At 36.3% G+C, this 23,754-nt stretch overlaps 1 protein-coding gene across 1 annotated transcript; it reads left to right on the forward strand.

Annotated features, from left to right (window-relative positions):
* The first annotated feature begins 956 nt into the window (after window positions 1-956).
* On the forward strand, window positions 957-23,398 carry SYCP2 (synaptonemal complex protein 2). The gene is made up of 45 exons (XM_062505178.1): window positions 957-980; window positions 1,602-1,742; window positions 1,988-2,116; window positions 3,265-3,369; window positions 3,920-3,944; window positions 4,618-4,703; window positions 5,547-5,635; window positions 6,169-6,203; window positions 6,810-6,952; window positions 7,031-7,083; window positions 7,298-7,343; window positions 7,530-7,625; window positions 8,001-8,061; window positions 8,614-8,762; window positions 9,553-9,627; window positions 10,078-10,233; window positions 10,949-11,045; window positions 11,611-11,729; window positions 12,697-12,757; window positions 12,856-12,913; window positions 13,115-13,251; window positions 13,565-13,662; window positions 13,890-14,008; window positions 14,255-14,285; window positions 14,559-14,623; window positions 14,731-14,788; window positions 15,237-15,266; window positions 15,506-15,561; window positions 16,032-16,080; window positions 16,201-16,375; window positions 16,766-16,833; window positions 17,187-17,366; window positions 18,073-18,256; window positions 18,658-18,905; window positions 19,020-19,190; window positions 19,313-19,480; window positions 19,858-19,942; window positions 20,460-20,615; window positions 20,919-21,046; window positions 21,237-21,331; window positions 21,413-21,512; window positions 21,936-21,994; window positions 22,321-22,399; window positions 22,800-22,856; window positions 23,197-23,398. The coding sequence occupies exons 1-45, from the start codon at window positions 957-959 to the stop codon at window positions 23,263-23,265; spliced, it is 4,413 nt and encodes a 1,470-aa protein (XP_062361162.1). The 3' UTR covers window positions 23,266-23,398.
* Window positions 23,399-23,754: the final 356 nt, after the last annotated feature.

Consider the following 23,754-nt stretch of genomic DNA (forward strand, 5'->3'; position numbering starts at 1 on the left):
CGGTGAGGGGCCAGGCCAGGCCCGGCCCGGCCCGGGCTGAGGGCGCGCGGCGATCCCGCAGGTCCGCGGGGCCTGGCGGCTCCCGTGTGGAAAAGGGAATTGTGATTCCTCCTCAGGGCTGGCCGAGCGGGCCGGAAACAGGAGAGCTGCGAGGTGCCGGCACGGGCCGAGGCCGCTATGTTCTCGTGTTGGAAAAAGTAATTCAAAATCATCCTGTATTTGTTGTTTCTGTATTATTTAGTGCAGGAGTGGCTAGGCTGTGTTCTCGTTGATGTTCTACGGAAGTCATTCCCTATCTTTAATCTCTATTTGTTTTGTCTGTATAATGTCTGGGATGGGGAGACCAAAGCTGCGGGTTGTTGACCGCGCATGGTTTGTTTGGTGTAAAACAATTCATACAAAGCCGGAACAGATTCGTTGCTCTTCCTAAGTGTTCAATAAAGCAAATATTTTGCCTGCCCTTGAGTGTTAAGACACTATTTTCAGAAACCTCTGTTACCCAAATCTTGCTTTTAGTTGGTGACAATCACTTTGGAGCCCAGCACTGTATGTATAATCAAGAAGTCCTTTTTCCCTGTGTCGTTTATGCTATTTGTGTTAAATTATTTATTTTACCATTTTATGCCAGGCCTTTATGGAATTTTGCTCTTGACTCACCTGGTATTGACCTTCTGTGCTCTTTCCTTGCTGGGAAATCCTAAGGGTCCTCTCAGGTCCCTCTGCCTCCAGCCAAGAAACCAATCATTCCTTCTCCTTTGCTTTAAGCATTTGGTTACCCATGCAAGAAGGTTTCCTTATATCCCCAGGTGCTTAAATAACATTTATATAGCATTTATGCACTGACAAACTTTGTGGAGTTTGTAATGTATTTTGACTGATTCCCAAGGTGTGTGCAAAACCTCTTTAAAGTGTGATGATTATTTCCTTTTATGCAGCTGAGTTGGTGAATAGCAAAAATGCCAGTGAGGAATGAGATGCAGGTATGTGCTGATGGAGCAGGATATGAGTTTTGATTGTTTTAATTACTAGCATTTGATTGTAAAGAAAGTCTTCAGTGTGGCAGTGCAGTGTGGTAGGAAGAGATTTTCCTTTGGCATGGCTTAGTGCAAAGTAGCTGGATGGAAAGCAAGAGGAACTGGGAATTGCTACTGATGAAAAGAAATCATATGCATTAGGCAGAGGTTAATCAACTGAGGTGATTCTCAAGATCAAAATGTTGAAATTCAGTTGTAATTGAAAGAAATTTAGAAAGAAAAAAAAGGGGCAAAAGAGATGACTAAGAAGCATCAACTACTAAATATAACAAGTAAGGGGCATTGATACAACAAACACTTCTGTTGGAATTTAGTTGCAATATGAGGATACAAAAGCCAGTTAAGGCAAATAATTAAAATCTCAGTGCATAAGTATTTGCAGGATTAATGTATTTGATAGGGTGCTCTGTACTTAAGGTTTTACCCTTAATTTTTTTGTGATTCAGAATATTTTCTTCAAATGCAGCTGGTGATTGTATAATACTTGCATCAAATCTGTGTTAATTAGATGTTTTATATCAGTGTTAAGCACACAGTAATACATTTGCTTTGGTATATTGCTTACAGTTTGAAAAGTTAATTGATGAAGCTACAGGAAAAAAGGATTTCCAATCCTTAGAACAATTTCTGGCCACAGAAGAATGTGAAAATGTCTCTCACAAATGCAGCAAACAGTTTGTCAACAAATTGGACAAGCTTCTGTGTTTGGTAATGTAATCACTGCATCAGAATCATCTACAGCATCTTTGGAAGAGGGTGAAAAAGACTTTTCTTTGTTTAGCTTGGTTGACAACAGCAGTTGATTTAAGAACCAAAAATAAATTTTATGAATGAAATCTCTCCTTCAAGCTGCAGCTAAGGTGGCTTTGGAGAACAAAACAGGCATCTGGTTAATTAAAGAGGGGTTCTTGTGGGACTTCACACTAAAGCTTGTGTTGTAATTTTGATTTCAGGCACTTGACAAACAAGAATTCAAAAGCATTTCTACTTTACTGAATGCTGTTCAGAAATGTGGGAGAAAAATCAGCATAGCAGGAGAAGATGGGTTCCCAGCAATGATGAAACACGGTCTTGTTGGAAGGATAAGTAAAACCATAAAGCATCTGTGAACATCTAAATAAATATATAAACTAAAATCAAATGCATAAGCAGTGCTTCAGTGCTGAGCAGCTCAGTGTTTGATTTGGTCCTTGATTGGGTCAGAATTAAGAATTTCCCATAATTTTGCAACAAAGATCGTTCATATTTAAATGTTCATTGTCAAGTAACCCCTTATAAGGGGATGCTGCTCTATCCCAGTGAGGGTTTTGCAAATCATGCAATATATAATTAATTTAGATATGCTTACAGCAATTGAAACAAGATTATATATTTTCATGTGCTTTGTTATATTGCTTTTGACTCAGGAATTACAATTTCCTGGTGCCATTTATATTTTTTTTTTGTTAATTCCCACAGTAGTCCTGCTCATTTAACAGAATTTTAGTGTTGTTCTGATTATTTGCTGTTATTTTCACCTGCATGTTAGATACAATAATCATTTGTAACTCAGCAAAAACTGAACAACAGACACCACTTCCTTCCTGCTTTCACCAGAGACTTCACTGGAGAAAATGAATGGCAGTGTGACACCAGAGTTATTCAATTGCCTTCTCAGCTACTTTAATAATAAACAAATAATAAATAAACAATATAATAATAAACCTGCAAATAAGAAACAACTGTTGAACAACTACTGTTCCCATTAAAACTGATGTAATTTATTGAAATTGAGGTTGGTTTAGTAGTATAAATACTATTTAAAATAATGTAGAACTCATTGTCTTTTCATGTTTTGCAGTTACTGAAGTCTTTCTTCAGTGGTATGAAGAACATTGCAAGGGCCCAAAATAATACACAAAATTTAATAATAAACAAAACTTTATGCTTGTATTCACACCACTGAACAACACTCTTTCATTCAGCCATTTTCAATTTTCAGTTATTTTGTCTCTGGTAGCACGTGCCAAAGTACATTTCCAGTTTTTGTGTTCAAAAGTCCTTAAAATCAGCTATTTTTTGCTTAGGCTGAGTGAAGAATTTCAGTCTGGGGCTAGCATCTGCTCAGCAAATTGGGGATGCTGTTGTTCTTTTAATCACTGTAGAGTTTGTATAGTTTTACTTAAGTATATTACAAACTATTGTCCTTTTCCAGGCTATTAAAATAGATTTACCTTTCTTTTCCCTTTACATGGTCAATTGGTTTGAAAAGTTAAAAGGAATTTTGGTCCTCAGAGGAAATGAAAAGAATGAAATGCTTACAAATCTGGCTGAAGATTTCTTCATCATGTTGCTGGTAAAAATACATTGATGATAAAATTTGTCAAAGTGATTGTTACTAGTTTAGCAATAAAAGGACTGTAAATATGTTTCTATTTAATGTCTTCCTGAAGTTAACAGTACAATGACTTCTGAAATAGATTATAAACCATTTGTGTTAAACAGTTTGCTGTATTCATACTAATTTCTGTTCATGGCTGGCATCATGAAATAAAGTTTAAAAAACCAGTAACAGTAAATGCTCAATGAACAAAAAAATTTTCATCTCGATCACATTTGATTACACCCATTATTGGAATGCTAATCCAATTTATAAGATCTGGGAGTTCACTTCATAAAAATTTTTGTCATTGGTGAAATAATTTCTGTAAATTTAACTGAAATGTAAATTTTGGAACAAACGCTTGTTAGTAGAGATCATCTCTTAGATTCTTTGCTGGGGACAAAATAATTTCAAAAACTTAAATGCTTTTTGATTAATTCCTTCAGGAACATGTTGCCTGATTCTTTTATGCTGTAATATTTTCCTTATCAAAATGATTTGTTTTGTTTTGTTTTTATTGCAGGCTGTGTGTGATAGCAGACCTGAAGGTGAGCTTAAAAAGCAGAAATAAGTGTTTCAAATGTCTCTTTCAGGACACACAAAGGACCCTATTTCTCATTCCTGTGACGTCACCTTTAGTTTGAGAATTCTCTATGGACAGATTTCCTTGTAGCTTGCTGTTGTCAGTGATAAAATAGCACAGTAAGACTCAGAGATGGCAAATGAACTGAATTATTCCTAAAAAAAGTTGCTTCTAAGGTCCTGTCACAGCTCAGCACAGCCCAGTGATCCTTCCTTGCTGACCTTGTCCTTGTGAATGTCACCCTGCCCTTACCTTTCAGTGTGGCACTTGGGAGGAAGTCCCCACAGACTGTTTGGTGTCATGGGCAAAGTGAAAGATTTGTTTCCTTGGCCCCGAGGAGAAAAATTCCAGCACCTGAGTTGTACCTCAGAGAGCTGAGCTATAGGATTGACCAGTTACATTTAAAAATTAGTAATCTCCTACCCAGGGCAATTACACAGTGATGCATAGGAATAGAAACATAGTTGCTATAAATTGAAGTAACTATTCTGTTTTACATATCACTAATCCTTTATAAAAAGACAGACATGCTGTATTTTGTTTCTAAATTAAAATGAATCCTTTCCCAAATGTTTATGAGGGGGCACCTTAATACACTCTTGATTTCAACTCTTCTTTCTTTCTTTCCTGTTTGTTAGGTAAAATGCAAATACTAGAAAACTTTGTTCTGAGAACATGTTCCCTCATCACTGATGCAAGAATTAATATTTATGTTCAGCAGGAGGTAAACATCCTTCTTTCTTTGCAGCAGTTTCGTGTGTTAACAGACTTTGTGGAGACAGTTATTTAACTGTGCAGATGCTACAAAAAAGAGAATATTGTAGTGCTCTAGAATCAGAAAGATTATATAATGTTTCTCTGGGAATTTTTGTTGTTATTTATATGTTGGGGCTGTTTCAGATTACTGACCTGTGGTGGTGGGGCTTTTTGTTTGTTTCTTGAGGTTTTTTAAGAGTAAATTACAAAATAGTGATATTAAAGTTCTGGTGAGGAAGGTATATAAAAGCATAGGAAAAAATGTGCTCTACAAATCCTAGAAATGGGATTAAGGTTGTAGGTTGTAAATTCCTTAGTCACTTGCAGGAAATTTGCATTCCTTCCAGTACACTCCAATTTTCTCCTGTTTATTTTAGTAACCTCAGGTTGTCAGGGGATTTTCCCTCTAAAGGAAGGGAAGGTTACAAAAAGTCTTCTGTAAAGGCTACATCCCCAAAGGAAAGGCTTTTTAATGTTAATTTCAGGTACACTTTAGCTCAGCAATCAACTGCAGACAGAACTCTAGCTTGGGAAGATTTTCTGTATTTAAACCTGCAAATAAGAAACAATAGTTGAGCAACTACAGTTCCCATTGAGACAAATGTAATTTATTGAAATTGAGGTTGTTTTAGTAAGATAAATACCACTTAAAGTTATGTAGAACTTGTCTTGTCTTGTTTTGCAGTTACTTAAGCCTGTTGCTTTCTTCAGTGGTGTGAAATACATTACAAGAGCCCAAAATAAGAACTACTCAAAGTTTAACCAGCTTACTGTATATTTAATCTTGCTCCCTGTTTTCCATTCTTCTTAGGTAATAAAAAAACTGAATTTATTGCTTGACAAGATCCCTCGAGATGCCAGGAAAAAGATACTTTCTACAAAGGAGATGTTACTTGTCATGTAAATGATCTTCGCTATAATTTTTATATCATTCCACCATTTGCAGAGTTGGGAGGCAGTTTTTACTAGAGTGTTGTGCAGTTTGGTCCCTGTTTAACTCAAGTTCTGCACTTGCTGTTGAATTGTTAGTGTTAGTAGCTGTGGACAGGTATTCTCATGGGTTATTCTCCATTAGGAGCCTGAATTTTCCTCTTTCCCTGTCTGAATCAGGCTTCTCCCCATGCCAGTTGTCATAAAATAATTCAACTCCTATTTAGGATGTGCTTAAAGCACAGTGAATCAGTCACTAGAAGGTTGGGCTGTTCACACTGGAAATCATTTTACAGCACTTCAGAAAAGCAAACAGAATCAGAATTGTATCTGTCAGGTGATTCAGATTCCCAAGCAGTGCTCCCAGAGGTATTTACCCCTTGGAATTCTTAGAGTTCCCTGGAATCAGGGGTTTGTCTCATACATTGAAAGTTTTTAATAAACCTTCCTTCTGGGCCTTGTGTTGCTGTCACATTTTGATGAAATGTTCCTTTGTTTGGCAGGAGTGACATGGGGAGGACAATTTTGGATGCTGGAGGTGAGCATGGGACTTCATGGTATTGAGTTTCCTAAAAATTAGGTGTAGACCTATTAAGAAACCAGAGAAGGCATTTGGAAGCTGCAGAATGTTATGGTTAGGGTTATCTGAAAAATATAAATACTGCATGAAAACAGTCTGCAACCTGGAATGTTTCTGTGTGTTCAGAGTATAGTAAACTCGTTGAAGTTTTTGGTTTTCTCTAGAATAAAAGTTTTCAAATAGGAGAAATGCTAAAGTAGTCAATCTTTGAGGCTGTGAGCTGTGGCCATGGGTAGTAATGCTGTAACTTCCCTCAGGTATCACTTTGGTATCCAACAATTTCCCAGCTCAGAGAGATGAAAGTTGAAAACTTCTCTCTCTTGTTTAAACACCTGGTGTGGCTCTGACAGTCCCACAAAGTTTGGTTGGTTTCATTTTGAAAAACAACTTGTTTAGTCATCAGTATTCCCATACTCTTTTTCTAATCATCCTTTATGGGTTACGTATTTGGATCTGATGGGATCTAGATTATGTTCAGCACTGCTTACCCCAATTTCCTGAGAATATTTTCCACCTCATTAGTTATTTCAATCTGCTCTTGCTGTTAATTATGTTGTGCTGCAGACTATGACACACAAGTGGCCATGACTGAAGCTCTGTGCAGAATGGCGTCAGAGAAGCAAAGGGCAGTTCTGGCCTCCCAGTGGTTTCCCATGGAGTTTGTGTCCACTGCATTTAAAAGAATTAAAGATTCAGAGTTTGAAACAGTAAGTCACATGAAGAATATTTCCAGGGAGGGAAATTGCCATTTCACAAGTCTTTAAGAAATTTCCATGTTTTAATAGGATTGCAGAAAATTTCTTAACCAGGTGAATGGCATGCTTGGAGACAAAAGAAGGTAAAACTAATTTTTATTTATGCTGATATATTTTCATTTTTTTGGATTTTGTGCTGTGATTAAATTTCATGTTGCCTCCTTGGGGTAAAAATTACTTAGCTGGGATCTCTAAGTTTCTAAAGTCTGTGAAAACATAATCCATTTGCCATGTTCAGATCTGCAAAATTTACTTACAGTATTGTAGAATACTTGAAAAAATATCCTTTTCTTTCAGGGTTTTTACATTCCCATGTTTATCAGCAGCACTTGATAAGCATGAGGTAAGGTTTTCTGTCTTCTAGTTAAGAAAAAACAGAGATAGAATAAGAAAATTACATTTTTTTGGAAGTATACAAATAGGCATGGTCTGAAAGCTAGTCAGGGGTTCAGACTAACATGAAGCTTCTTAGCTGGTAGTAATCAGTGCTCTCTGCTGTTTCTTTTTTATCTTATTCTTTTTGTTTTAGCTCCAGATACCACTGGATGAAAACCTGGAAGAGTTTTGGATTGATTTCAACGTTGGCAGCAGAAGTATTTCCTTCTATGTGGCAGCAGAGGATGCAGTAAGCTGAGTTCTGTCTCCCACTGCGTGGTCCTGAGGCAGCAAATACACAATCCTTGCAGTGTGTCAGATTTTATTTCCCCATGTTCAACATGTTGAACTTATGTGTGCACTCCAGTGTTGATGGGGCTTTTAAAAAATCCAGATTTGTTGATATTTAGGTCAAATCATTTCACAATTATGAATTCCCGGTGCTGTTCAGGAATAGTTTAACACGTGCATAGTGAGCAATGGTGAAGCAGAAGTTCCTGTCACTCTCTTTAACAGAGGTTTAAAAAGTTGGAAATTTGTCCTCACTGAATGACTTTGATCACTGACTTTCTTTTAATTGTAATATCATACTTTTATATCTTTCAAAATGTTTTTTTCATGGAAGGATCATCAGTGGGAAACAGTCATTATACAAGAAGATGATGTCAACATGTACAGCCTGGAAGGTATTTGAACTCAAAATGGGGCCTTTTGTTGTGTTCTAACTTGGATTTTCAATCCAATTTCAAATTGATTAATCCTCAAGTACTGACTTAATTCTAGCAAAGCAGAATTCTCACTTAAAATATTGTAGGAATCAGAGACAAAATTGCACTGCAGTCACATCTGCACTTTCAGCATGCTGGTGTGATTTTAGGAAAATAGTTTAATAATCATGTCTTAGAGTTATTTCAGTACAAAGTAAGGTATAAGACAATGACAGGTAGCAATATTGCTTTTAAACTTGTTAGAGCAGTAAATACCTGCAATTTATATAATTTACCTGTAATAAATGTCTGCAGCTATAGTTAGTAACACTTAAAGAAAATTCTGTGGAATAATATACATAATAAGTATTTCTAAAATTGTTTTACTAATAAAATTATTATAGATTAGAGGGAAGTAAATAAAATATTAATCTTAGTACCTGAACTGAAGAATGTTATGTGTTTACAAAGATTATGTTAGGTGTTATTAAATTTAATTGAAGCTACTTTTCAAATTTTGTTTTTGTCCAGAAAAAGATTCAAAGAAATTATTAACAATAGATCTAAAAAGCCCAATGAGTGTGGGCACTCTTGAAGGAGGGAAATTTCTTTTATATTTTGATTCCATCTTGGAAATCAAAGATGTGATCATAAAGATTTATGGATTTCATAAATGTAAGGTAAGATTTAAACACATTTTGAATAGTTTTTAATTAATTCAAACTCAGTGTCTCATTGCCATGTAAATATCCCAGCTGTGATTACTGGTATCTCTCCATAGCAAGAGTTTCTCATTCACAGCACTGCTACAGAACTGCATCACGTGTTAAGCTTTGGGAAAGATGCTTAATAAGGACAAGAGGAAATGGCCTCAAGTTGCACCAGGGGAGGTTTAGGTTGGATTTTAGGAAAATCTTTCCACTGAAAGGGCTGTCAAGCCCTGGCACAAGCTGCCAGAGCAGTGACTCCATGTGACACTTGAGGATGTGGCACCTGGGGACAAGGGTTAGTGGTGGACTCAGCAGTGCTGGACTCAGTCACCTGAAATGCTTCTTTCATTCCAAGATTGAAAATGAATTGCAACAAAAATTACCAGGCTGGAACAAGAACACCATACCTTAATGTCAGTTTTTTGCATGTTTAGTTTTCCAGAAACACAACCTGGTTGCTTACAGATACTTTCAGAAATGATTCATGAGCTGTCTTGTTTTGCAGTGCTATTAGCACTCATGAATTTACTCATTTAGTGTGGCATTTCTCACAGGCCACCCCTTACTCCTTGCTGCTTGCAGCAAACTGCTTTGTCCTGAAGTCTGACTGAGGAGCTCATGAAGGATGAAACTGCTGTGAATTTTTAGAATCTGTTTTCCTCTTTAATCTCATTTCAGACACTTATGATCCCTCACTTAAATATTTTGTTTCTTGTTTAAAAAGAGAGCACAGTGTCTATTTTGACATATCCCTTTGCAGGAGTTCAGCAAGAAGCAGTCTGCATCAGTAGCCAAAACAACTGTCCACATTGTCTTTGATGAAAGTGGATCACAGGTATTCTACCTCAGTGTGTTGAGATGATTTCTTGGGTTTGTTTAATTAGTCTGATTATTCATAATTTATAATCGTTCACATTAAAAACAAGGACTTCAAAATATCAATAAGTATAGGTAAGACTAAAGCCAGGCAAGTGGTGCCTAGTATGTATGCTTTGGTTTTTGGGTGAGATATTAATATCCAAATCATAGAATAAAACAGACAAATATGCCTAGGGCAAGTTCTTTTATGCGCATTGTTACTTAAAATCCCATCCTTGTAACAAAAATGCAATTAGGTTGGAAGCTTTTCAAACTGAAAGTCTGTAACCTCTGAAGTTGATCAGAATCTCCAGTGGGGGATGTGTTACTTAGGGTAAAGAAGTTGTTCTGTGTGTTTGTATAAAAATAAAACATTATAAAATCAAAATATTGTATACAAATTAAAAGAAATTAAAATATTCTCTAGGTTCTGGTACCAGAAAGTCAGTTGTCACCAAGTTTGAAAGAAAAATCTGGAGAGGAGGAGAAACTCAGTAAATACAAAACTCAGCAACCTCTTGGGAGTTTGAGGACTCAGACTAAAAATAATAGTCAAGAAAAACTCAGAGGTGATTCCTCCAAGGTAAATAGGATTGCCAAAACAAAAAGAAGTAGAGAGAAAATGCATGTCAATATAAATATTTGTAATATTTAATAGTCTAAACCCCTTCTTATTTGGCAGTTGGAATATAGTTAGTACTGTAATAAGGGTGTGGTTGTTTTTCTTATGGCTTGACACTAAGCTGTAAAAATCCTTTTGCTAAAAAATGTGTTAGTATTTTGAAACAACAGTAATGTGACAGAAATAAAAAGGAATTGTTAATGATCTTTAGACCATGATGAATAAGAATTCTCTTTATAGAGAAGTTTTTGAGGATATCCTCAAATGTCCCAGTATGGAAAAGTCAAGTATGGCCTCAGAGACTGCTGGGGAGGGGCAAAAACTGAAACAGTTCCTGTGTCTTCATGGTGCAGCAGTGGGTGTCTTGCAGCAGGTCATAAACCTCTTTCTGCTTGGTTTGTATCTTTGCAGAATCTCCAGGGAATCCCTTGGGGAACAAGGGACAGGATTTGCCCCTACTTAATTGAATTAATTTAGAAAACAAAACCCATTAATCTCAGTTTAAAAATATTTTATTGAAATATAACTGCATAAAAATCACATTCCCTTGATGTCTGCAGCAATTGACACTCCAGTAATGGAAAGTGTCAAGAGATTCTTGGCAGTAAATGTTCTGAATTCTTGTGCTGTCATCCTTAAATCAGTGTATTATGGTCAAGTTCTTTCTGTTCTCAAGATAACTCCATCCCATAAAAGGAAAATGTCTGAAGCATCTGTGCTTATTCCTGGAACAAGTGTGTCCACAAGAAGCCCACTGTTTTTTGCCAGCACATGTAAGTTTGCAAGTGCTTTCAGGGTAAAAATACCCTCTAAATGGTCTTTGAAACTCAGGCATGAACTGTGCTCCTTGGCAGAGCTGGAAATGAAAAGGAGAAGTGATAAAATCTCCTGAGCAGGTGCTTTAAACTTGAAATATTTAAGGGCCACTTGCTACTGGTCCATGGACAGGTGTGGGACAGGGGCTGCACTGCACTCCCAGCAGCTGAGGGTCACCTGGCACTTCTCCTGCAGCTGTCAGGAGCTGCTGGTGCTGCAGCCAGCTGAGAGCTCAGTCAGAATCTATTACAGTGAAGTCTTTTTGTGGAAACCAACTATTTTCTACCAGAGCCAGCCTGAAACAAGCTTTGCTTTTGCCTCTGGGCATCCACAGTCCATGGGCTCTTCATCTCCACGTAGCAGAGTTGGAATCAATGGAATTATTAAAGGTCCATGAGGGGCTGGCATCAAAACTAACCAGGTTTTGTTGGAGTTCATGGAAGAGCTGTGACAGTGGGCAAAACTCTTCGTGTTGTAATGGGAGAGCTGGTGGAATTCTAACACATCTCTATTTTGTTTCAGCCACTCCTTTTAAAGGGAGATTTAAATTGCCTTTGGAAATGACCAGCTCTACTAAGAGGTCTGATAATGATACAATAAATGAGAGCAGAACAAATAATTTCCATCAGGAACCTCCTGGAGTATGCATGTCCTCTGTAGCTAAGTCTTCTTCTTAGAATAACATTCATTTCTATTTTAATTTGTTCCTAATTCATATTATAAAGAGCTAGAGTTTTACAGTCAGCAAGTGACTTTTAGAAAATAGTATGTTTTGCTTTATTGCATTATGGTTTTTTGCCCTCTGAAATTCAGGTTTAACATGTTTGAAGTCAGACTGAAATCTAACACAATTAGGCTAAATTTGCATTCACTCATCAAATCTCAGCCTAGAATTAACTCCCTGTTTCTGGAACTTCAGTTCTTCCTTTGTGTATAACAGGAGAAAGGTGCATGCAATAATTTCTAATTGATTATGCAGTTTCTAATTGATTATTAGTGAAATAGTCATAAAACATAGGATACATTCTCTGTGCTTGCGAAATGTTCAGCTTGCAGCATTTAAAGCATTGGGTTTTTTTAATGCATTTTTGATTCACTACTATAAAACAAAACTCCATAGGTGTCACTGACCTGCAGTTAAAGTATATTTTTGATTATTTTTTTCTTTCGGTTGAATAATGACTATAAAACAATATAAAAATATTGTTTCTGGTTGTGAATGTCTGCCTTGCTCAGATTCAGGTCAAGCCCCAGGCTATGGGACTCTGAAGCAGTTTTTGATACAGCCATGCTTTGGAGAAGGCTTTCATGTACAGAATGTTTTGTTTAGAGCATTTCTTTGGCTTTTATGGGCTGTAACTGGCAGTGTGACTTATTGTGCTCTTTAGAGTGGGCAGAGATGCACAGTAGACAATGAATTTTGTGAAACAGACCTGATCAGGGAGTCAGGTACAGGAATGAAGCAAAAATACTTGGGAAGGTACTGGAACAGCACTTCCACGAAATAAGAAAGAAAATCATGTTTTATTAGAGAAAGCACAAGTTTATGAGGTTGTACTGCCTGTGGTCCTGCACTAATATTTCCTTTTGGGTGTCATTCCACTGTAGCAAAAGTGTTCTGAAGAACTCTTAAAAGTTGTACAAGAGGCCACAGAAAAGCAGTCTTTAGGCAAGTAATTTTAGAAGCATTGATAGTCCTTACTTTTAAAATTATTTTAATGTTTTCTTTTGCCATAAGAATTGACACCAAATTAATGTCTCATTTAGATGAAGTGTTAGATATCATTCCTGATTTTCAGCCAGTTGGGAGAAGCAACAAACCTTTGTAAGTACTGAAAAAGAATTCCAAGTCATTGTTGTCACTCACTTTGAAGGTAGAATTTTCAAACATTTCCAGAATTCATATTTTGTTGCAATGTGTAGTTCTTTGATATCTCTAAGAAATAATAATTTTCCTGTTTCATGATGTACTTTTACTATAATTAAGACTCAAGTTCTGACAGTAGGATGGTGTTGTCTTTGTTAGGCTGCCTGGTCTCTTGGAGACTTCTTTTGATAAAACTGAAACATGGAAAAAAAGAACACTCCCTCTTCCTGAGAAGAATGTAACAACTGGGGACAAGCAAAAGCCAAATCTGTCACTGGCACGTGCATCCCATCCAGGTGATGGTCACACTTGGTCAACTGTTAGTCTCAAAAATAGATTCAGAGAAATTTACTTGCAGTCATGCTTGTTTTTCCTGTTATTACTACGGGTAGTGAAAGAGCTGTGGAACAAAAAGCATTTATTCAGCTTTTTGAAGTACCTCTCCAGATGAACAAATAAAAAAAAAAAAAACAGAACCAATAAGAAAATTTAATTGATACCATCCTCAGTGGAGAGTCACTGTTGATCATTTGGAACAGAAACTGTTTTATACAGAAGGGAAAAATATTGAAACTACTACTGAGCCATGGCTTAAAACATTTCTTTCAGCCAGAGTGTCTGACACATCTTTGCATTCTGATCTTGCACAAGAGGACCCTGCTGTTCTCCTCAGGAAAGAGACTGCAAATCTAAATCAGTCAAAGACAGTGAGAGTTTCTTTTGTTTCTTTCACTTGGAATGAAGAGAGTTGTCCAATTTTCAGTGTTTCAAAATTGGTGTGTTTACTGTCCTGCAAGGGAAAATGGTTTTCAAATGAATGTAACTGAATCCCTTAGGAGACATTTAATGAAGTTTAGAGGGTTCTTAGGAAGGTGAAGTTCTGTTTGCAGCTTTGTTCTTCTGTTGGATGTTGAGTCTTAAACTGTTTTTATAGAAACCAAAGTCTAAAGAAATGGCAGATGCAGCCAAATCACTGATCAGTAAAATCAGTGACAGATACAGAGACAAGAGTGATGTGAAGAGCACAGCAAGAGATTCCCTGGGCTTTAACAGGTATGATGTGGGCTGTTCCCTTCTGTGCTGTCTTTGTGTGCCTCTGGCTCTCTCTGTGATGGACCCATGAATGCTGATCAGTGAAAGGGGCTGGGCTCTTTTAATCCATCTTTTAATTGATTTTGTATTTTAAATGCATGAATAAGTTTACTGAGTTTGATAAGTTGTTGGGTTTTTTTTAATATAGGCAGTATTCTAATGCATATATTCTAATTAATATTTAACAAAATGTATCTTTATTTTTAGGACACATTTAAATAAATCCTGGATCTCCAAGGTAACACATCAGTGCTTTTGTTGGAATTGTTTTTAATATGTACATATGTGGTGGAAGTCAATAGGTGTAAAGGGAAAGTTCATAAATACCCCTGAATATTAAGTATCTGTAGATGTTAATGCTAATTATGCATTGACTGCAGATATGTTTTGCCATATTGAACTGTTGCTAATCAACCTGATTATCCTCATGGTGAAGTTGCTTTTTGAGATGAGTGTTTATGAATGCACAGTCCAAATTTGACAGAAGAGCTAACTTTTCATTTATGGATAGGAAGAAGTTCAGGACAGGACCCTAAAAACTGCTTCTTTTCTTAATATAACTGCTGGTCATGTTCTGTAAGTAGTTACAACAATTTCAAACACCATTTGTGATTACCCACACCTGACTCTGTGAAATGTTCATTAATTCAGTCACAGAATTGATCTCTGTGTCTGTCTGACAGGGATGATGTCTACAACTTTAACATCAGCGGGTTTGATGAGCCTACAATCAAGCTTGGAGTAAGAAATAACTGAAATATTTATGTTATGAATAGAATAGAATAGAATAGAATAGAATAGAATAGAATAGAATAGAATAGAATAGAATAGAATAGAATAGAAAGGAAATCAGTCAAATGTTGTCTACTGAAAGTATAATTAAGATCTGAAAATTCAAGTTTTATCAGTGAACTAAGTGGGCGAGAAAGTTTGCCTTATAAATACCTCCAGCATTCTCAAATATTGAACAATATACTCTGTTTTAAGATTCTGGCCACTTCAGGCTATCATGATGTTTTTTCCTGAATTAAGAATTAAACAGTGTATTAGGAGTATCATTATTTTAAATTATCCTGAAAACGTTATTGGCACCCTTCTAATCCCCATGTTAAAGATATCTTTGTCCAGATCTTTGAGCAAAAAGAAAATTTACAGATGATAAAAGGTATTTTTGCTCCTTGTGGCTCAGAGGAGTGAATTGAGGCAGGTTGTGAAGCAGGTGGGTGGAACTCTGGTATTGCTTTGACATACTGAAAGCTTCAGTCAGCTGTGTTGGTTTTAACTGTCAGCTCTACTAAATAAATTCAAAGACAGAAATTAATGATCCTTAATTGCTGAATGTAATAACTAAGAAAAAAAATCTCCTTAGCAGTTACTGGCTTGTGGCCTGTTTCATTTTGTACAGATTCTATAACCAATGAAAACCTTCATTTGTTTCTTCTCTGTTTGCATTTTTAGATCCAAGAATTACATGTGACTGAACTGAGTGTTCATACAGAGACAAACAAAAAAGGGTAGGATGTTCTGTTTTGATTGCTGATTATCCTAGTACAGCCTGCACTCTCCAGCAGGCAGTCACAATATTCCAGGGAAGGTTGCATAACAAGAATATCTTGGCTGTGTTGGTTTTTTGCTGTGTTCTCCTAGGCTGTTCCTTGATGGTCCTTTGGGAAGGTGCTAAAAAGGAAAGGATGTGTTCCATGAAGGAAATAGTTCTCCTCATGGAATACTACAGGGAGAGAAACTCCTGAATAGAGGGGGATGGTTTTTGGTTAATGATCCTTCTGGAAAGGGCTGTGTTGTTACTGTGTACTCCACAGCCTTTAGGGTTTAAGGTGAACAGGTAATTCCAAAATAATGTAGAAACAAAAGTAGGTACTTTGGTTTGAATCCTTAGTTCAGATATCATGGGGATATCAGAAAGCTTTAGAACAACTATTTGAAAATGTAACGTTTAAAGGTGGATTTTATTTCTCTAATTAAGGAACACAGCCATCAGTAAATCCAGCACAGAAGGGAAGGGAGGAAAAAAGGTAAGGCTCAGATTTTTATGGATCAGCATAGTTTGTCCTCCTGCCTTTAAATACCAATTATGTAAGCAGACTATGTATGAAAATGAATCAGAAACTTACAGACTTCCTTGGGTTTTGTAGACTAGAAACAGTCGAGACAAGAAGCATCTCTTTAGTGACTCAGACACAGAAAACAGAGGGGATGACAGCAAGACAGAGATTAGTTGGCTGCAGGAGTCCAAGAGGAAACCTAAAGCTCAGATAATTAATTACAGTAGGAGTAAAAAATCAGGGAAACCAATGAGCACAGACAAAAGTGAGTTGCTTTTTTTTCATATTTCTGAGGAATTCTGCAGTAAGTTTGTCCATAGACATGTAGTACACAGTATGGCATATGCTGTGTTGCAAATATCATATTTTTTTGTTGTCTTGTTTCCAAGCATAAAGCATTTTCAAATTAGTTCTAATCATTTATAAAGATCAATGTACATAAATTCTGTATTTTAATGTGGAAAACTATGGGAGAATGGGACAGGTGCAAGCTATTGTCAATTTAAAAAATACTTTTTTCAAAATAATGGGCTGAAAGGAGTTACTGAATGAATCCCATTTGTGGTCATAAAAGTGATTCCGTTATTTTACAGCTAAAACTAATGTCAAACATATGAATATTTTCTAATTTTTCAACTTTCTTGCATTGTGATAGCAAATAAATCCTCTGAACCTACTTACCACATGGATAAAGCTAAAGGCAAAAATACAAATAAGAAAAAGGTAAGTGTAAATTTGTAACTAGGATTTTAATGTAGATTAGTTCCCCTCAGAAATGGTTTTAAAATAATTTTTCATAAATATGTGACATTTCTCCCAGATCATTTGTTAAATACTCTTTATTCTTCTCAAGTACTGTATCCTTTTCATATATTTGTTGGATTTTCAGTCATGAGTGAGTTAGAATGATTTTGTACATTGGGTGCTGTTTTTAGTAGACTGATGGTTGGATTCTCTGAGCTTTGGTAAAGTTAAACCTTTTTAGTTTCAAGTAATGAAACCAAGTTATCTGCCATTTTGCCTTACATATGCTTTAATCATTCTTGTTAACTGAAAATGGTTTTATTCTTCCAAAGATAAACAAATGTAAACCCCAGGATTCAAAACCAGATGAAACAGTAGTAAAATCCACCAGGAAAAAACTCCCTCGAAGAGCAGCAGGAACAAAAAATTACAAAGAGCCTTCCAGTTCTGAGTCTGAGAGTGAAGAGAAGATTCCAACATGCCCCTCTAAGAATGAGAAATCCAAAATACAGGTGTACAGTTCCACTTGATTATTAAAAATCCATTCCTGCCATGGTTTTCAAAGTAAACTCTGCTTGGCTTTGTACTTGGTACACCTGAATTTTAAGTGCCAAGCATAAGAAAATTGAAGTTAATTTTATTATTTTTAATATTGTCCTTTTTTTTAATGATGAGTATTCAGCTGCTAAGAAAATCAGTCCTAAAGAATATTCTTAGTCATAATAGATTTTGGTTTCTATTTATGACCTTTATTCTGCTGCAAAGAACAGAATACAGTGTGCTGTATTTTGAAAATGTCCATAATGGGGGGGGTTTAGTGAGCCAAATCTTGTTGAGTTGATTTGGTGCTGTGTCAATACATTTGAATATCCAAATGGATTTTTAGTAAAGATATACTGGTTGCTAAAACATTTTCATTGTTTTGGCATAACATGTCAATATATATGGAAATGTTTATGAAATTCATTCATTAAATCCTGAAACAATAGTAATTGCCTCCAGTAGTTAAGCAATTCATAAGAGTGGAAATTTATGTGTTGAATTAAAGAAATTCAGAGTGTATTGATGTTGGAAAACCTGATCTGCTTATGGATTTAAGGACTTCTGATGATGGTCCTTCTGCTTGATTAATGGTATATAGCTAATAAATCCATATCTATCAGCTTTTATGAACACTGTGGTTACAGAGATGTTTATATAACTTCTATATTTTAATAGAAACAGGTGAATGGGGCAAACAAGGATTCCAAGCAGCCAAAGGTACTGCAGATTGTACCTGTGGAGGCACAGAGAGTGGATAGCTATGTGCAGAAAGCAGTGATCAAATCCAGGAATTCTGCAGAGCAGAAGGAAGTGGAAATGCCTTCAGATGAGAGCCCTGCCTCTCTTGAGACAATGAGATGTAGGTATTTTCACTTCTAGTTTCTAGCAGCACTGAATCAAGAAGTGGAGACTAATTCAGGGTTATCACAGCAGTACAATTTTACATGTATTTCCTGTTTGAAAATGAGATATCCCGTAATTCCAGTTATTCCATATAATTTAAGGAATTTTATTAGTATGTCACTAACGCTTCTGTATGCTGGTGCAGTTGTTTGACATCAGGGTAATACAGAAACACATTTTGTCAGTTTTAGAACAAATCTGGTACTTCTGGAACAGTGGCAGGGGGAGAAAGGGGAAGTGTGGCAAGGCCTGTGCCAAATTGCACACATCTGAGACTTGGAAATTCCCCGGGCTGGAGCAGGGAGCAGTGTGGGGCTTTGCCCTGCTGGTGCTGACAGTGCAGGAACTGTTTCCCAGGTGCTGAGAGAGAGTCAGGAGATGTCAGTCCAGAGCACAGCTCCAGTGAGAGGTCGCTTGGTCTGCACGAGTCAACACCAGAAGACAGGGAAATGCTAAACTCTGAGAGAGCAACCTCTCCCAGTAATTTCTGTCCACAGAACAAGAGTTTGCAAAGTCTGGGTGTAACTCAGTCCCCTGAGACAGCAGTTACAAAGTTGGCATTTGGAAGGAAAAGCTTGTCACCAGTTTCAACTGAAGCATCTTTGGTAAGAGCATTGACCTTTCTCTAGAGTTGTTTTAACTGAAATTGTACCATTTGGCTGCCAGCTGCTTTTTGCTTCTCCTCTCAATAATATTTGGGGGTTTTTGTTCGTGTACAGCTCAGCTTAACCAGATACAAAACCACCAGTGGCAAAAATTCCAAGGGAGCTGCAGCAGAAACCTGTAATAATAATGAAGACTCAAGTTTCCAACACTTCTTTTCAGACACATTTTCTGTTAAAGGAAAGCTTCAGGAAATCACTAAATCTATCCCCAAAACTAAGGAAGAGGTATGTTCCTAAATTCTTTGCTCTTCAGAAGAGACCTGCAGCTCTTTGCTTTATTAATTTACAGGTGGTGAGATTTAAGGGACATCTCCTTTCAATAATGGTATTTTTTTCTTAATGTGTAGCTCAGCTTAACAACCTGTAAAGCTGACAGTGGAAAACGTGCAAAGGGAACTGTGCTGGAAACAGGGAATAACAATGAGGATTCAAGTCTCCAGTCTTGCTTTTCAGACAGAGTTTGTGCTAAAGGCAAACTCCAGGATCTCACCAAACCTCTCACTAAAAGGAAAGAGGTGAGTTAGTACATTCCTCGCTCTCCAGAAGAGAACTGCAGCTTGGCATCTCTGTTATCTCCTTTCCAGGTGCTGAGATTTAAGGGAAATGCATCTCAGTATTTAACACAGATTTTGGGACCTCCTAATAGTTCATTTTTAAATATTGCAGGTGAATTAGATAATTGTTTATCATACAGATACAATGAAGTAATTATATCCCAACAAGATCAGTTAAAATCAATATTTTTTAAAAATAACAGGGAGTAAATATTTTCTTAGTGACTTCCAATAAAAAATAAATTATTTTTCACAACATAAATGTGAGTTTCTGATGGAGACTTCTAAGAGCAATATAATGTTGAAGCTAATAAATAAAGCAGTGACTTTTCTTTTAGGATTGTGTAGCACCAACCCCACTGTCCAGCAGGATTAGAGTACAGTCTTGGATTAGAGAACCTTATTCCCCCATGAATGAGTCAGGTACAGACATCTAAATTAAAGCAAAACACTTCCTGTGTGTCTCCATAAAGGTTAAGAAAAATGTTTTATTTGGCATAATAATATGGGAAAAGTTTTTAACTCTTCTTATATTTTATGTATTTTCAGTATTATTCCATTTTTACTCTTTTTCTCATTTTCTCTGCTGTTTTAGTTATCAAAACAACCCCCTTAAAATCAGGCTCCAAAATGCAGCTTTTGTAAAGAGTTAGTTGTGCTCCAAATAAAAAGTTAAAGGCATTCCTACTGATACTGGGGAAAAAATGGAGGTAATGTTTTTTTCAGAAAAAATCCCAGACTTGCTCATCAGTCAGAGTTCAGTTGAACGTGCCCTCTATAAATGAAATGGTTTTGAATTTCTATATACAGAAATTTTGAATTTGATTTCTAAACATCCTCCTAGAGTTTGCATCAAATGTGTCAATAAAATGTTCTTTCTCCTCCCCTCTCATTCTTCTTAATAATGCTAAAATTCAGCATTTTTCCATGTTCATTGAAGGACCAAATGTACAGACATTCCTCAAACGAACTTATCACAGTGCCACAGAAAGCAGCTCTGATGAGGCAGGAACAAGCCAAGAGGAGGAAAAAAAAGGAAGAAGAAGTTTACAGCCCAAAAAATTATTTAAAACAGATGATGCTGCTACTTGCAGAGGTTGGTCATGGACTGACAGTGCAAAGTTTTAAAATGACGTGACAAATTCAAGTTTTGACAAGGATATACAATATCCATAAAAAGGCACTTTACATGTTAAAGCAAAGAATAAAAAATAACAAATATTTAGAGACTGGATCCATGCAAAAATTTAAAAAATTGGTATGTAAATAGAAACTGGTTTCAGCCATCTGATTGATGACATTAATTTATATAGGACAAAATCTGTCCTAGGCCCTGTGCTAACTTCAGATTGGGAACTTTATAATACTGAATTTGACATTATGTTTTTGTTCTCTTCAGTGTCTGAAAGTGTCTCCACTCAATCTGTAAATGACCTGTCTGGTTTGGATGGGGAATTCTGGAAGCCTGATTGCTCAACCATCACCATTTGTCAGCAGCTCCAGAAAGAATTTACCAAGAAAATTGAGGCAAGACCCTTCATGTGCATCACTTGGGGGGCACATGAGCACATGGGGGGCAGCTTGGCTTGCACCACACAATTACATTTTTAAAAGGGGGTTTGTTGTGATATTAAGCAGTTACAGTACTGAACATATTATGGGGTTTTTTTTCCTAAAGTACAAATAATCTGAATTTCATGTTGAAACATCCTCTTAGAACCGCTCCCGGAAAATGGATAATTTTAATAAGCAAACACTGAGAGCTGCCCATCAGCATTTGGCAGCAATGAGTTACCAGCTCCATGAATGCAGGTCAGTAATGGCAGATTTCTGTTAAAACACCTTTAAAAAGCAATTAATATCTTCTGCAACTAACCTGGATTGTTTTGGTAGGATCAGGCAGTTGGATGAATTTCATCTTACTCTCACTGAGGAACTTGAGAAATTTGAAAAAGACTCTCAGTCCCTGAAAATCATGGAGAAAGAATTCTCGGTTTGTGTTTTAGTTGTTTGATCGTGGGTAGGAGGGAATTCCTGTGGAATCTATAGATCAGTCACATCATCTTTTACTTAATATCATTAATTTTGATTTTCAAAGCCCTTACCTTTTTATTCTAGTCGGTCAAGTTCTAAATAATGCATTTGGGGTGTCAGGATGCTCTTAGAATCCCAAGGTCATTCCGTGTTTTCCTGCATGTATCCACTACATGAATTCCTGTATGTTTTTCTTCCTACAATAAACTCCTACAAGTCCTTTAATGGGCTGAGTTTCTCCAGCTCCTGTGGGGGCTGTGTAACTCCTGCCCCATTCTGTGTTTAATCTGTGGTTGTCATTTTGTTTGTATAAAAATTAATGACTTTTAGTTTGGAAAATCAGTTCCCATTGATTAGCATCTCTTAATATTTTTCTTTCCAGACCTTTTGGAAGAAGCATTCCCACACTTTTAGTACATACATGAAAAATGAGCAGCAGAGGTCAGTAGGGTTCACTAATCCTGGGATGAGATTTGTATTCTGTTCGCTTGAGGGAGATCAGCACAACTCCTCTTCTCTCTGCAACTTCTTCCATAAAAGAGAGATGGTTGATGAGAAAATGAGATTAAATGAGATTAAAATGTTCATGTAATTATTCTCCAGTTAAATTTCTCCACATACCTGAGGGACTGTTCCAGCAGTAACAATGATGGGAATATTTATCCATGCTTTAAGTGCAAACAGACTCCTAACAATGGAATGTATTTGTGCTCTGTGTAGGAAGTTCTTACGTAGCAAAGCTGTCTGAACTGCCTTTATTTCTTTAGAATTCAGATTCTTAAAACTTCCTTTGAAAAGAATATCTACTATTCTGTTGGCTGTGAAGAAAATGTTTTTACTTCAGAGGTATGGTGAACTTCTGTTTTGCTCATTTTAACAATTCCTCAATTGACATTTTTCCTGAGGATTTTATCCTCAGCATTATATTAATGATACATAATATTTTTTAGCTTTTGCCCTAGAATGTTCCTTAGTTTAAATAGTTATTGAATATTAACACAATATTTAGTGTTTATGCCTAGATTTCACCCATTGCAAGGTGTGTGAAGTTATCAGGACTTATTCTGGATTCTGTGACTTTGTTTATTGGTGTTACTCATCCAAGAAAGAAAAAATTTAAAACATACTTTTCCATAGGCATGTGCACCTGTATCTCTTGTTATGACACATTTGGGGGTATCACTGTTTCCTTGAAAATGTGGTGGCAGTTGTGAGCAGAGGAGATGCATTCAGTGTTTTTTTGTAGATGCATCTGATGAAAGAAGACATAAAAGTAATCCAAGAGAAATTTCTAAAAGAAATGGTAAATAAATTTATCTTGTCCTCATTTTCATTTATTTTTTGTGCTTTGAACAGTAAATTACTAGAATTTTAATTTCTAGTCCCCCATAAATATAAAAATTAGTCAGAATGCAAATGGCACTGACTTACTATATTTAAAAGCTTACTTGGGTGATGGGAGCCATAGGGAGATGTGAATGGACTCGTTTAATTCTGAGTCTTAATACTGAAAAGTATCATCTTTGATATGTTAAGCAGCATGTACAGAGCATCAGGATTGCAATACTTTAAATAAAATCTGCTTTTTTTCAAAAGCATATGATAAATGTGATAAAAGTGATAAATGTAATTGTTTTGTACAGCAAGAAGAGGAGCTGTGTAACGTTCGCAGGGGATTGCAGACCTTGTTTCAATCAAAGGCAGAATTCTGAAGTGATTTTTCAGATTCCCTCCTGAAATTCAAGGTGAGTATAAACACTTTCGTAAGGAAAATTTGGTAATTTTTTTTTTTTTGGTCACACTCAAGGAAACTACTCTAATGAAAGCATATTTTCCTTAATAAGCTTAAATCTGTGTGGATAAGACTTACCCACTCACCTGTGAGATTTGCAGTTATTTTACTGAGTCTGCTAAAATGTAATGTGCCATTTTATTTTTAGCACATGCTACTTTTAAATAACTCTAACGATTTTTATATGTTACTTAACTGACTTTCAGAGAAATCACTTTGAATTTCACTTTGAATCTACGTTTTGGGTCTGATTGGGAATACAAGTCAGGAATTATTTAGGGACCAAACCACCTGGTTTGATCTCAGTCCTGTTTGTCTGTGGTACTAGACTTAAGTAGGATTTTCTGAGAGAGAACACTTGTGTTGGAACTGTGTTTCAAATAGTTATATTACACTTTAGTTAAAAAAA

This window comes from Cinclus cinclus, chromosome 18 (genome assembly GCF_963662255.1).
Source record: "Cinclus cinclus chromosome 18, bCinCin1.1, whole genome shotgun sequence".
Lineage (NCBI taxonomy): Eukaryota > Metazoa > Chordata > Aves > Passeriformes > Cinclidae > Cinclus > Cinclus cinclus.

Coding starts and splice junctions, on each gene's coding strand:
- SYCP2 (XM_062505178.1), top strand. CDS start 957: ATGCCAGTGAGGAATGAGATGCAG. Junction 14,009..14,254: donor GATTCCCTGGGCTTTAACAG/GTATGATGTGGG, acceptor CTTTATTTTTAG/GACACATTTAAATAAATCCT. Junction 21,513..21,935: donor TCATGGAGAAAGAATTCTCG/GTTTGTGTTTTA, acceptor TTTTCTTTCCAG/ACCTTTTGGAAGAAGCATTC.